The following is a 13,866-nucleotide window of genomic DNA, read 5'->3' as shown; positions in this document are numbered from 1 at the left end:
CTGCAAATAAAAAAAAAAGATCAATACTGCCATATTAGCCCATGCATATCGCAAAAAAAAAAGTTTGGAATTGTTTGCTTTTATCCGAATTGGACCAGTCTGACTTAAATGCTCAACAGTTCAATATTATCTCGATTCATTATAATTATTTAGATGAGAATTTTATTTATTTTTAAATTATATATACATGGAAAAAAATCAATTCACCTAACGTGCACCGACCGGGGCACTGGTTAAAATTGACCGGACAAGTACTGTACATGTACACAGTTTTCGCATCACACATGTGTACTGCATGTTCACTTGCAAAATACAAGTTTGATAACATGTATAATTAATATATAACAACGCAAGATGTTGTGGTTACATCACAGCTGTGGTGTGATAAGCTTGTCAAATTGCATCATTTGGAATCGGAGGAGCCAAAGTGCTTTCGTCAGTCTTTGCACACCTGTGTGTGTGTGTGTGTGCGAGGAGATGGCGGCTTGTCTGATTATGCTGGCTTGTGTCTGATGTGTTGTTCCGACAGCTGTTTTTAGTTGGCTGAGAGCCTACCCCCGTGCCCTCGCCCGCTCGCTCGCTCGCGTATGTTAGCAGCCTGTTGCAATGTACGCTAATCCAATACACATCCTTCCTAATGGACTGCTGCTGGCGTTAAAAGTGCCGACCAAAAAAGAAATAGTCAGCCACAAACAACTCATCCTGACAATCACGTTAATTAAAGGTTGTTGACCTGCGTGAATCTGCATTCATCACACCGGGACAAAAAGTCAAGTGTATGCACACAGAACGGCAAAAGCAATTAAAGTACAATTATAATGCGGAAACTTGGTGGAGCGTTTAAGATCATCTGCAATATAGTAAGAGAGATGAATGGAAGGGTTGAGATGTTAAAAATGCTTGCATGCTATACCATGAGATGCGGCCGCCTTCTTGATGGTGGCTGTCCCCTGGCTGAGCCTCTTCTTGGCCTCCAGGACTGGGTTCTCAAACTGGGTTTTCTGATTGATGTGACTGCAAAACAAACAAACAGCTACATGAACATAAAATATAAAGATTACATGGAGCGAGCATGGCGTGTCGATTGGCTGCAGTCAATTTTGCACGAGTCCTCATCTCGAACCAAGCCGAGAGCGCCCGTTATTATTAATCCGCACATTAATAACGCAGCACACGTACAGCAAAGTCCAGCTTCTGTCAGCCATTTAATATTGAAAGAAATGAACTCCCTCCACGAAGCTTGTGAAAAAGCAAACTAAATTGCCCATTGTCCCCCTGGCAGGGAAACCAAAAGCCATTGTTCCACAGCAAGCCATCTATCTGGCGTCCACTCTGCTTGACCAAACTACATCATGGTCGCCGAGCAGGATTCATCCCATAGGCTGACCGATAAAATGCCGAGTGCTCTCTCTCTCTCTTTTTTTTAATCACCTCTCTTAACGTCGAAAAACACTTCTGTCACAAAGCCTGGGGAGGCCACACCCAATTCATAGCGATGTGCTCAAACATCGATGTGATCTTCCTCGCAGGAATTTTGCATTAGTCAGGAGCATCCGCGCTGGAGATGAAGGCAGCGAGACGTGTGCTGGATTTCTGATGTTTATTTTTAAACATTAACATCCCGTGACATACAAACACTGATCACGTGCGGGCTCGGAATCTTCCCGCTGCACGCCAGTAACTTATTTGCAACATCCATCCATCCCTAGGTATAAATCAATAAGACTTACTCCACGTAGTATGTGCCGTACTGTGGGTCGTCAATTTCCTCCCAGCCGTAAGGTAATTCTGCAGAGAGAAAGAGGAGGGAGACAGATGCCCCGTGTTCTGTTTAGAAGACAAGCATCACCAGGGTCTCATGTTGTTTGACTTGGAAACAGCCCGGGATCATTTAGAGAACATTTCGAGCAAGCGGGCTTGGATGCAAAACCCCTGATGAACAGATGAGGCAGAAGGGAGGGAACAAAGGAGAGCGAGAGAGAGAGAAAGGAGCTCTTCATGCAAGAAAAAGCTTTTCAGAGAGCTTGCTTATTTCCTTCAGCCTGCTGAAATAATCCATTAAAAATATAATAACAGGCTCGGAGAGTCCCACCGGTCGGGTTGAAGCTCGGGGTGCACTTAAGGCCTCTCTATCAGCATCCCGATTGAAATGCATCAAACTGAGCTCATGTGAGGAAGCTTTTTTTTTTTTCCTTCACATAGTATCTTGTTTGAACATGCAAGCCCAACTGATGAGATTGTGATCTTTTGGGGAAAGAGCATTTCCATGAGGTTGATTTGAAGTACTTTTGCCAATCTGTGACCAATAAGGGCTATATAAATAAACTTGTCTGTCGGTCCATAAAGGTCAGAAAAACAATCAAAACAACCTTTTGTTATCTGTCTACTTCTCAAAATGTGGTTACAGATTAAATCTGTCACTTTTGGATTTGCACCAGAGTCTGGACACAGAGAGATTAAAGCCAAAAGGTAAAGGGCGTTTAAATGACTTTTCGTCGGATGTCTCGATTATCCTTAGCTAACGGTCTTCTGATAAGCGGGACATATACGATGATATCATCTATTCGTACCTCCATCCTCGCATTTCTCCGGGGGCTTTGCCTTCTTGGCCAAGCGGGGGTCCAACCACGTGGTCGTCTTGGTGTTGTGACTGCGGAGTACAAAGAGGATCCCGTCTTGTTAGAGAAAAAGTACACGGTGCTCTGCGCTGAAGAAAAAAGTTGCCCGTCCCTGGTGCGTCACATATCGTAATTAATACGATCTCACGTCAGATATTATATTTGGTCCGAACAGCAAGAACATGGAACTCACTCGATGAAGTAGACCATGCCTGTCTCAGTGTAAGCCATCTCCCAGTTGAGCGGAAGCGGCTCCAGGCTGTCGTCGCGGGGAAGCGAGCTCCACGTGCGGAAGTCCATGCTGCTGCTGGACTGGGCGTAGCTGGGCACGGCTCGCCTCCAGTCGGCCTTGTGCTCTGCAATTCAGAGAGAACTTGTGTATGAAGGCTGTTCATCCTAAACATGCATGTTTGCCCGCCCAACGGCTGCTTTAAATTTGCACGTGCATACACTCTTAGTGTTTACGCTGACATGTATGTAGAAACTCCCCACAGGGGTGGACGACTATTACGCAAGTAGGCGACCGATGGGTTTTGTTTCGGGTAGTGGTAGGCGGTAGACTATTTACAGAGCAGACGCAATTATCATATTCCCGTCTCCAAGCTGGATCATCGTGACCCGTTGCGAACTGAAGCGATTTGCTTCGATGCCTGCGGAGAGAGAGGCCATACAATGAGGCCAGTTGAGGTCACAGCAGGGTCAAGGCCCTGCTAGACTTTACAAAATGACCAAAAGGTCGGGGGGAAGTGGATGGTTAATAGTCGGGAGACTTAACGCTCATATTTTCCATTGACCTCCTTCTCAATTGGAGCATAACTCTGCCCATCTACGGCCGCCTAGAGAGCAACAGGGCACTGGTTGAAGCAAAACCATTGTTCGTTGGCCATAAAAAGCACTCTGACGGGTCCAGGCAGATGCCATTTTTTTTTTTTTTCTGTGTATTTGAGTTCAAATATGTGCAAGCTGTTGGATAAACACACTGTGGATTTGTGTGGATCCTCTGCGCAGCTGAATAAGCAAAAGGATCGGCCCGCGCTATTAGGTAAAAAACAAATTGGACAAAATCATCTTCATTTTGTTCTTTGTTTCAATCGAGTATCACATTGAAAGGCACCTCTGCAAAGGTTGACTGTTGGATGTGCTCACGTCAAAGATACTTTAAATTAGGATAAAAGGGTATGTATTTAACTACCGGCAGTATATAACTGTGAGCAACTTAAAATGATTGCCTGGAAATAAATTTTTAGGATTTGTGGTTGGATCATTTAATCCAGAGACCAACACGAGTACATGTTTAAGTACCACTAATGTCCTCATGTTTGGCATAATTGCGTAGTTGAGTATATTCAAGCGCTATTTCTTTGTAAGTGCCTCTACTTTTCTGCAGTTGCATGATGTGTGTGCTGACAAGATATATGCCACATGTGAGAAGTAAAAAAATACGATATATTTTTACAAATTTTTTATCAATGCTACAATGACCAACTATAAGGTCTTGCAGTAGAGCATGTACCTCCCCCAAGGCTCAACTGTGGCACTTTAAAATAAAAAAAATAAATGTGTGCACCCTCTTAAGTAAACCCGACCAGGCTCTCCAGGTTAAGGTCAGACAAATATGTGTTCAACTCAAATAGTCGTGTCTAATCTGTAAAAGTCCTCTTTCCGCTAAAATGACAGAGACGGACAGTTACACTGACGCCGCTTGGCTCATCGTCGCCCGAGGACACGGAGGACACAATATGTTGGCAAAAGGACCGTTGATTTAGCGTGACACCGACTCACCAGGCAAGCCGTTGACCAGCGGTGGCCTCTCGTCGTCGTCCTCTTCCTCGGGCACGGCGCTGTCCTTGCGGTCCATCTTGCTGACCGAGGTGGTGCGCTTGCGAGGGACGTCGCCGCCAAAGTCTTCGTCAAACAGGACCTGGTCCACCAAGTCGGGCTGCACTAGGTTGGGCTCGGCGGGGGGCTTGGGAGTCCCGTAGAAGTTGCCTTCAAAAAATGAGAAGAAAATGATTTTAAGGCCCAATCTTGTTATCATGATTTGCCGGCGCACCATTTCCTAAGCGTGTACGTTTCCCGCTCACCACAGTGCTTTCATAACTCATGTCACATTAAAATCACTGCTTGGATTTTGCCAGCGACTAATTACACCGTTCATTGAGTGCGGCAATTAGCTATCTTCCAAGCTTGCCATTTTTCCTCTTAATGAAGAAAAATCCCATGTTACACATGACAAATATTTAGTCAGATAACACAAGTGAGGGGAGAAGGATGCGGGGTTATCTAAGCGGAGAAAACCGAGCATGCTCGGCTAAACGGCGTGCTACTTGATGCGCTCACCTCCATTTATTTGCAGGTAATCCATTTGCAAGGACGACTATTTCCCTCCCCATAAATGATGGGCAAATAAGTGTCGGCTGCGCTTTAATCACGATTTTTAATGAGATTAATTAAAGAACAGAGAGTGATACCACTGGGAAATGGAATTTAATTAGCCTCTGTTGGAAAGGGAAAAAAAAATCGTATTTTTGATGCAGCTGCACACGAGAGCAGAATCTTTTCATGTACTTAACAAGGAAGACGGCGACATAGCGAGCCTTAAGAGCGCCGTTTATCACATCTTTTTATAGCCTTGTGCTCGACATCAGCAGATTGATGAAAAGAGGTGGCGAATCGCCGGATGGATGGCGGTCTGAGTTTGACGAGACCCCAACACTACAGTAATCACTCCTTCACCGCGGGGGGTCACATTACAGAGCAAACCCACAAAAATGAAACCCGCCATATAGAAAAACACCATGAATTGCTTTAAGTAGACCTTGGAGCCCTGTTTTTCAATGTTTAAATCTTAAATGTACATTATAAAAGAGAAAAGGATTTGGCATAGCATTTTCTTTGTGTGGCTGCACATGGCAGAAAGAGCTGGATGAAAGGACGAGCGCTTTTTCCAGTCAATCCGCCTGCAGTTTACAAAGTGACCCCATTTGTCAAAGATGGCTTCATTAGCAGGCGCAAAGATGGTGAACAGAGATGTAAGAGGCCGCTGGCCCATCTGTCATCACACGCTGACATTGATCCGCCACGCTACCTGTGTGATTAATGAGGTGTTGGGAAGTTACATGCGGGTTACGTCAGATGTGCCCGCAAGCATTGAGACATTTTGTCATCAATAAATAGTCCTCAACTACATAAAATATTGTTTTTTCACCATGACAGTGGACAAGCTTGACAACATCACAGTACGAGAATATTCTCAAGTGTAAATATTTACTTAGCGACTATTCAACTTCGCTTGAAGAAAAACAAAATGTCGCTCTTAATCTTTTCAGTGAGGTTTGGCTCCTCCCCTGGCGTCTAATCACACCTTGCCAACCACAATGGCGTCTGTTAAGCGGGTCAGAGTGATTAATAAAAGAGCAGCGAAGAGAGTATTTAAGAGAAATTATGCATATGAACGGTGACTATAAAAGCCGAGGTGGAAAATAGAACGCTATACATGAGCCATTAGCATAATGAGCATCCAGGCAGGTCACTTGAGACTATTAGCAAGACTATTACGGTTAGCGCCGAGCACCATTAGTCCGCTACTTTGAGCACAGTTTAGTCAGCGTAAAGTGACAGCCAATGGCAGCCGGGGAGTCGTGCTGACCTGTGACAGAACCCGCCTGACCTTGTTTATTTTGCTCTTTTCCGCTACACTCCAAGCCAAGCTCAATGGAGAAAGGAGAGGAAGAGAGGGAGAGTGGAAATGGAGAGGCAGTTCCTTAATGCGATTACTTCCACTCCGCCTTGGAGTGCAGGGAGCGCGACACTTGCAGCGCAAGCTTGCGCTGACTGGCTTTTAGTGGGAAGGAAAAAAGACGGAAAGAAGATAAGTGTTCCGCGCAGATACCGAGAACACTGACACCTGCCCACTTGCAGAAAGTTTAGTGAAAAGAAGACTATTAATAGGCCAGGTGTCTTAATATTCAATTCCAGCAAAGGGCAAGTGGCGAGCTGCTAGCCCATGATTCATTTTTGAAGATAAAATGTTGTAGCTGTGCAGCTTTAAGTTGTAATAACAGTGTTTGCAAGTAGGGGGCAGAATTTCAAGATGGCCTCCGATCCCGAGACTGGAATTCCATTTCAGTGAAGAGGACAGAAATTGCTCACAAGTCAGGGACAACTTAGGGCAAGAAAAGTGACTACACCATTACCCCCCCCCCCCTCACACACACACATGATGTGTTAACAGTTGACACACACACACACGCAAACACACAATGCACACACACACCCTTAAGTCGCTTTTCTGGCTGGAGGAGGATTTGGCTTTATCTTTTTAATTCTCCATCATATGGGAAAGAGCAGCGCTTAGATGCCGGCGCTGAATGGGAAGGAGGCAGCGAGCGCCGCAAACAGTCGGTCCATTCAGGTCACTCGTGAATTGTCGGGAGGACAAAAAATCAACAACAACAAATCCTTGGCTTTATTTTGCTTGGCGTGCAGAATTGCGACCAGAGAGAATGTGCTTCGCCTGATGTGAGCAGGCAGATTATCATGTTATTGCTGTAATCATGTAAGAGAAATTCCACGCTTCAGTCCCTTACAGTCATACAATGACGACGGCATTATTTGGCGAGGCCTCGGGATACATACTCCTATAGAACCTATTTGAGTGCCACTTGGGAATGAAAAACTAACAACTGTTTGTCTAAGGTGTCATCAAAGCAAACAAATAGTCTATGTGATGACGAAAATAACTTGGATTCATTTTCCTGCCTTTGTGTAGCTGCTTGTTGCGAGCCAGCATAAGTTTCTTCCCCAGAAAATTGCTTCTTTTGTATTACATTTCATTTTTCGAATGAAAATTTGACATCATTTTCTTGTAATATTAGAAAATAATAATAAATTAAAATGGCCTCCGCTCATTTTAAAGCGAACAGAAAAACACACACTGATTCCTTTTGGATTCCTTTTGTGGAAATTTTAAATTGTGGAGAGACGCATCTATCCGCTGAAAATAGCACGAGTGAAGAGTCTCTGAACCTCCTGGTGTGCGACAGCGCATCCAGCAGGCGGGATCAGCAGGTTGGCTGGTTGACATAAGGTCAACGCGCAGCACCACAGCTGCTCAGCTCGTTCTCAACGTCGCCTACCGCAAGACACGCCGGCAAGACCGAAGCTGGCAGCAATCCATTTACCGTCATAGGTGCCGCTCTCCAGAAGAAGTCCACTCTCCTCCAGGATGCGGAAGTCGCCCAGGCTGATGAAGTTGTAGTCGACGCCAGGCACCTCGCCCTCTCGAGGAAGCCTGGTGGTGCCTGTGCAAAGCCAAACCAAATAAAATAGATGTGTTCAATCACTCCAACTTGAAAACTGCCCAGCAACAAGCTCTAAAACAGTAACACTCAAGTCAAGAAAATTGACATCAGGAGCAAAGCAATTGTCGTTGCCGACTTCAATTCAAATCTCTATTATGTAAATGAAGCTTTATGGAGGACCATTCATTCATTTATTCCCTCGCTCTCTTCAAGGCCGACTGAAGGACGAGAGGAAGCACAGAGGCGCGTGCCAACGCGATGACTCGGGTTATTATACATTCATCGCACAGGATTTATGTGATGTGTTTTGTCCAAACAAAAAGCTACAATGTAAAAAAAAAAAAAAAAAGCTTTTGACATCATTTGTGTAGGGCAACTCAATAGCTTTTATGCTGCAACGGATTCACACACGCTGAGAAGCTTTCCTTGATATTTTCAAAACCTGTGGCAATTAGCGGCCAAGTAACTTTACGTTGCCATTCTCATTTTTTGTTTTGATTTTCCACTCCCCATTCTAATTGGACTGTGACAGCCCCAACGGATGATAAAATGGCCCTTTTGATAACGAGACAAACATCAGAGGAGCCTTCTTTGCGGAGCTCCTCGGTAATGTTCTTTTTGCGTTAGCCGAAGCGCTTGACGTTTTCTCTTGTCGTGAGAGAACGCCAGCCTGAGCTGTTTCTCATTAGCAAGGGCTCTGAGTCGCAGCTTTGCTCTCAAAAAATGTTCCCCTGCAGCCCAATTACTTGAGTCGCCGATGCCGCATACCTGCCAAGTGTCTCCTGAAAGGAAGCCATGCCATGCCGGGGCATCGCTCTCCGCTGGGCGGCGGCGACATAATGAGGCCTCATTCCAGTTGGACACGGCAGCCGAGTGAGAGCAGAGCAGCTACGGACTCTGTGTGTTTTTATTTTGGATTTTGGATGGATTGATGGATAGTCTAGATTTATTGGGATGCATCATAGTTTCCCTCGGAGGGCCATTAAGACGATGAATGGTAATTAAAAAAAAAATGCTAGCAATATCTATTTTTAAAAAGTAGTAATTGTAGTAATGATACAAAGTTGATGGAAAATTTGTCTTTGCGGGCCACATAAAATGATGCGGTGGGCCGTATCTGGCCCCCGGGCCTTAGGTTTGACACCTCTGATTTCGACATTACTTTCAACCGTTATCCTCAATCTAAATTTAGCAGAGGCATTTGGGGAGATGTGTTTGAGGAAGTTAGTTGGAGAAGGTCACAGATTAAGGACTGCAGGCATGGCTGTGCACATATGATGTATGGTCTCTGTGTGTGCACGCTCGCGAAATAAAGCTCGTTGCGTTTAATCTCAGCGTGGCGTCGAGGGAGCGTGCCACTGAGATCTTGAAGGGGTAAAGAGAAAAAAAAAAAAGCCCTCCTGCTTTTATTCTCTGCAAAGTCGCATCTCGTTTGAATGAGATGGAACGTGCCCAAGTAAGGCTTACCGCATGCTCATTCTGAATTATTTCCCTAACGGCTCCTCATACACAAACGCACACGCACACACTTCTAGACCTTTGCTCTCCACTTCTCTTGACTCCTCACTTTTTCTCTTAACTTGCTTTGTTTTCTCAGGCGACTAAGCTTATAAAGGCTTTGGTCTCAAAACAACAAAATGCATAACAGGGTTTTTTCATCAATTACTATCATTTTAGATGTACACATAAGGCTTGAGATATGACTTTTTAAACTTTTTAAACGCATCATAAGGGCCAGTCTGGTGTGTTGACGATTATTTTCATTATATCAGTAATGATAAAATATTACTTACACCTGTTTGAAGAGTCAATTGAATGTTACAATTTCAGATTCATACGCCATTTCCTTTTAGAATCAATGCACTTTTTAAAATCAGAAGCTAGATAACAGCCTGTAAATGGCTGACAAAAAAAAGAAATGACGGCCATAAAACAAGCCCGCCTAGAGGTAATTTAAACAGAGGGGAAGGGGAAGGATGAGAACACGAGAGCAGACAGACGAGCCAATGACGGAAGCCACTTCCCGCTTCTCCCGCTCATTACGGCAGTCATTCAAGTTGGGAATGAGAGTCCGACTCGTTGGGGGCCTCGTGATAAATGGAGCCTGCGGGCCATAAAGCCTCAACGAATGCCACCGAACATGAAAAGGAGAATGGAAAAGCGTGTTCCCCGTGACACTTGAGGATGGTGCGTGTGTGTGTGTGTGTGCAGGTGAGATTGGATGGATCATTTGCTGTAGCTTGGCTCAGAAAGTGCCTGTTCAACAGCTTTAAGATGAAAGATTGTGCAATACAGCGGATCACAGGGATTTAAACATGTGCGCCAGGCGACGATTGGACCTTTATTTGGTTCCCACAAGAAATATTAGAGGTAGAATTAATCCACTGAAGCATTGTTTAGAGCTGTTTTTTTTTTTTTTTGCAGTGAAAGAAATTTGACATCCAAGCCTTGTATGGTGGCAGTGAACTCAATTCAACTCACAACTTCCAGCTAACAATGTAAAATGCCAATGACTCACATTAGCGACCTGAATTTGGTCTATTGATGGATAAAACATCTGTAGTGCCTTTCAGTTCCTTGTTAGAGAACATCAAGCTATGCAAAAGGTTTTGAAGTATTCAACAGTTGTGTGCATTCAAACAAAGGAGGTCGAATATGGTGGTGCATTTTAATTTCAAACTAAAGATTCACCCGATATAAAATATTCTATTTAATCAAAAAGGCAGATTCCTGATAATTACTATTGGCATAGTGAGCATTAAAGACAAAGAACCCCACAAAAGGTTCTGGGGAAAAAAAAAAAAAAAAAGTTCTTCCAATGAACAAAAGCAAAAAGACGCAATGACGCTGTTGAAGAACAGCACCGAGCAGCATGTTAATGAGAAAAATAATGTTCCACGTCTAACCTTTGAACACAACTAGCTTTGTGCCATTCCAAATCAATAATGCTTAGATGCAGACAATTAGTGCATTTGAGAGAAAACTGTCATGGATGTGACTGAGAAGGTGAAGTAATACAGAATAATTAGACCAAGGAAATGAGCCGTGACGTGTTGGAGACCATTGGAAATCAATGAAGCTCTTGGCTTGATGTAAACAATCAGTTTCAGTTCAAATGGATCAATTGAAGCAAGCAAAGTCAACCATCATTTGTTGGATATTATTTTAAATCAATATTGCTCTTGCTTTGTCATAAAGAATCAATTTATGGAGATTCAAAACGCCGCATCGGTCATACTTACACGGGATGGTGCGCAGGTAGAGGTTGTCCCGTATAATCTGCTGGAGCTTGTGGTCCAGCGAGCCCTTCTGAAACTGCAGACTGAGGTAGTGGCGCAGGTCCGTGTTCAATACTTTGCCTGCAGAGAAGAGAGATGGACACACAACGGGTCAATACAACACGGCGACACTCCCTCGGAAAAGAGTTCACGGCGAAAGGAGGAATCAATCCGAGTCATTTCGACATCAACAGTGTTAAAGATCACGCTATTGACTCGGTGATATCGTATCATTGGCTTCCTTTCTGCACGGCTCTCGAAAACGAGGTACAGGGAGCTTCTACCTAACGGAGACAATGTGATTCGAAAGAAAACATACAACCAAAATAAATGTAGGTCATATGAAATTGTCTTTTTTAGTGATTAAATGGACACTAATCGGATTAAAAAGAATTGATGTTTCTGATTGGATCAAGTTAAAAGGATATGACCACCTGTTCTTTCCTCATCATTCCAACTTTTGATTTGCACACCGAGAGAAATTACAGCGTAAGGACAAAAGGTCCCATAGATTAGTTCAAGTGGATTTGAATCTCGCGCATTCTGTACAATTCCACTAGAGTGAAGAAGGTGGCGCACTTGACGTATGCTTTCAACAAAGGATAAAACGAAGCGTGCAGGAGGAACCTTTGAATGTTTGCCAAAACAAAGCCCGGTTTCTGCAAAGACTCACAAGCAGCAGCAGGCAGAGGCTTCAACTTTCTCTGAAATATCATCATAAGGATTTTTCAAAACAGGAGGAGATCTGCAATGTCTGCTCAGTCTGTTTGGAAAATTTCTTGACAGGAGGGAGACAGTCACCTTTGAAGCTCTGCACTTTATATCTCAACGCCATTCTTTTTCTCTCCCAGTTTCAGACCAAACGAAACTCAGCAGGACTGCTCGGCGATGATGTGAATGCATCTCAGCAGGACTTAAGATGAGATCTTTGCTAGTGTAGATGTAATGCATGCGCTGATGAAAAACACTGCTATGGAGGGCAGATGGAATAATGATGAGCTTCGGGAATAGTTCTGCGAGCTTTCTCAAATCCTCTTTGCCGTTCCTCATCTTACCACAGACAACTAATAACAGAGGCAGCAATCCTATTATTTTGCATTTTAAAAGAAGCTCCGGATCCAAATTTCGGACATGCTTGAAATAGCGTTCGGAAAGTGCCGTCCTCCCGCGAGGTACGAGCCCGGCTCTCCACGGCTCTCCGTCATCAGAGCTGGTCAAAGGGGTAGAAAGAACTGAGGCCCAATCTGGCAACTAAATCATAAAGCTGGCCCAGAAATGTTCCTCTTTGTTCCGATTCAGCTAGCACACGTGGGACTTGACGGGAGAAACAAAAGCTATTTGAACTCATCGCTTTCATCGGGGGACTCCTACAAAGTCCGCTTCAAATTGGTCGAATTTCCGGACTTACCCTGACAAGGGGAAAAAACTGTCTGTATGGATTTGGGAAGATCGCTAGCTAAGCACTTTGATCTATGCTTGAACTACTGTCCCATATAGTGGCGAGGTTAAAAATGTGTCAGGAAAACCGCGTCAGTCTTGACATCCTCAATGGAGATGTCAGAAAGGTCAGCACGAAGCAGAAAGTTCTTTCGACACTGTTTACATCTGGCTTAAAGTCCGTTGGGGATTTTTCTCCATACATACAAATTGCTGTGAATTTGATTTGAGCATGATGAAATATGATTGAACTGCCAGAAAAAGCCATGAGGGGAATAAGTTATAAATAAGTGCTGCAAACTTCTTGCACGAAACCAAACTTTGGGCATTGAATATCCAGTGCTCAAAAAATTGCACATAAAATGCAGAATCCACCATTTTGTTGTACGTTTCAATAGTGAGGCATCAAATCTGTAAAATTTCACCACACGCTTTGAATCGAAAAAAAAAAAATCACCATCTTCTGGACAAATATTAAAATCTAAAGCTAGTAATTCAATTCAAGGTGTTCAAAAGGGTTAGGGTTAGGGTTAGGTGTTTTCCAATGGCAGATTTTTTTGTAGTTGCGGCTGGGCTGTTAAAAAATGATCAATAATTAGCAACCCCAACATGGAGTATCACATTCACTTGGCGACACATGCTCGTGCAATGTGGAGCCTTGGCTATGGCGAGCCGCCAGCCGTCAAAGAGACTGACACTTGCATGCTGCTCTACAAAAAGAAAAAAAAAAAAAATTAAACAGAAAAAACATGTCCACACACAAACAGCACTACAACCGCACTTTGTTGAATGTGTTGCTGCAGTGCAAGTGCAGTGTGTTGCTCACAGTGCCCTGTCAGGGACGGTTAGTGAGGCTGTCACATCACACAAGTGGACTCGCTCGTCTTTTGCCCCCGCAGATAACGCCGCTATTGGAGCAGGCCTCATTTTTCCAGCGACAGTGCCTCAATGGACTGTGTTGTGGCCGTCAGAAGCTGAAGCCGTTTGGAGCTCGTCTCCCAGGCCCAGGCTGGAAGCCAACACACGGTTTGGACCATGAGGGAACTGTTACATAAGAGAGTTTGGGTCTACATACTGTACATCTAACGGGAAGAAAAAAAATATTTTATACTGAGCCAGATGTTTTTAATTATCCATGTATGATTCCACAAATGGCATCAAAATAATGTGTTTGGATATTAGTACTGGAAAATGTTGATGGTCATATTGAGGATATTTTACTGTTGAACT

General features: G+C 44.0%; 1 protein-coding gene across 5 annotated transcripts in view; it reads right to left on the bottom strand.

Annotated features, from left to right (window-relative positions):
• The window catches only part of LOC125977538 (novel protein similar to human membrane-associated guanylate kinase-related (MAGI-3) (MAGI-3)), a 69,523-nt gene that overhangs the window by 12,278 nt on the left and 43,379 nt on the right, over nucleotides 1-13,866 (bottom strand). For all 5 annotated transcript variants that reach the window (XM_049734110.1, XM_049734108.1, XM_049734111.1 and 2 more), the window contains 7 exons: nucleotides 11,164-11,280; nucleotides 7,802-7,921; nucleotides 4,401-4,607; nucleotides 2,812-2,974; nucleotides 2,571-2,650; nucleotides 1,731-1,788; nucleotides 914-1,014 (listed from right to left, as the gene is read on the bottom strand). In XM_049734110.1, coding sequence (XP_049590067.1) covers nucleotides 914-1,014; nucleotides 1,731-1,788; nucleotides 2,571-2,650; nucleotides 2,812-2,974; nucleotides 4,401-4,607; nucleotides 7,802-7,921; nucleotides 11,164-11,280 — 846 coding nt within the window. The remainder of the gene's footprint in view (nucleotides 1-913; nucleotides 1,015-1,730; nucleotides 1,789-2,570; nucleotides 2,651-2,811; nucleotides 2,975-4,400; nucleotides 4,608-7,801; nucleotides 7,922-11,163; nucleotides 11,281-13,866) is intronic.

The sequence above is a fragment of the Syngnathus scovelli genome, chromosome 11 (genome assembly GCF_024217435.2).
Source record: "Syngnathus scovelli strain Florida chromosome 11, RoL_Ssco_1.2, whole genome shotgun sequence".
NCBI lineage: Eukaryota > Metazoa > Chordata > Actinopteri > Syngnathiformes > Syngnathidae > Syngnathus > Syngnathus scovelli.
This window is presented reverse-complemented; position numbering and strand designations above follow the sequence as displayed.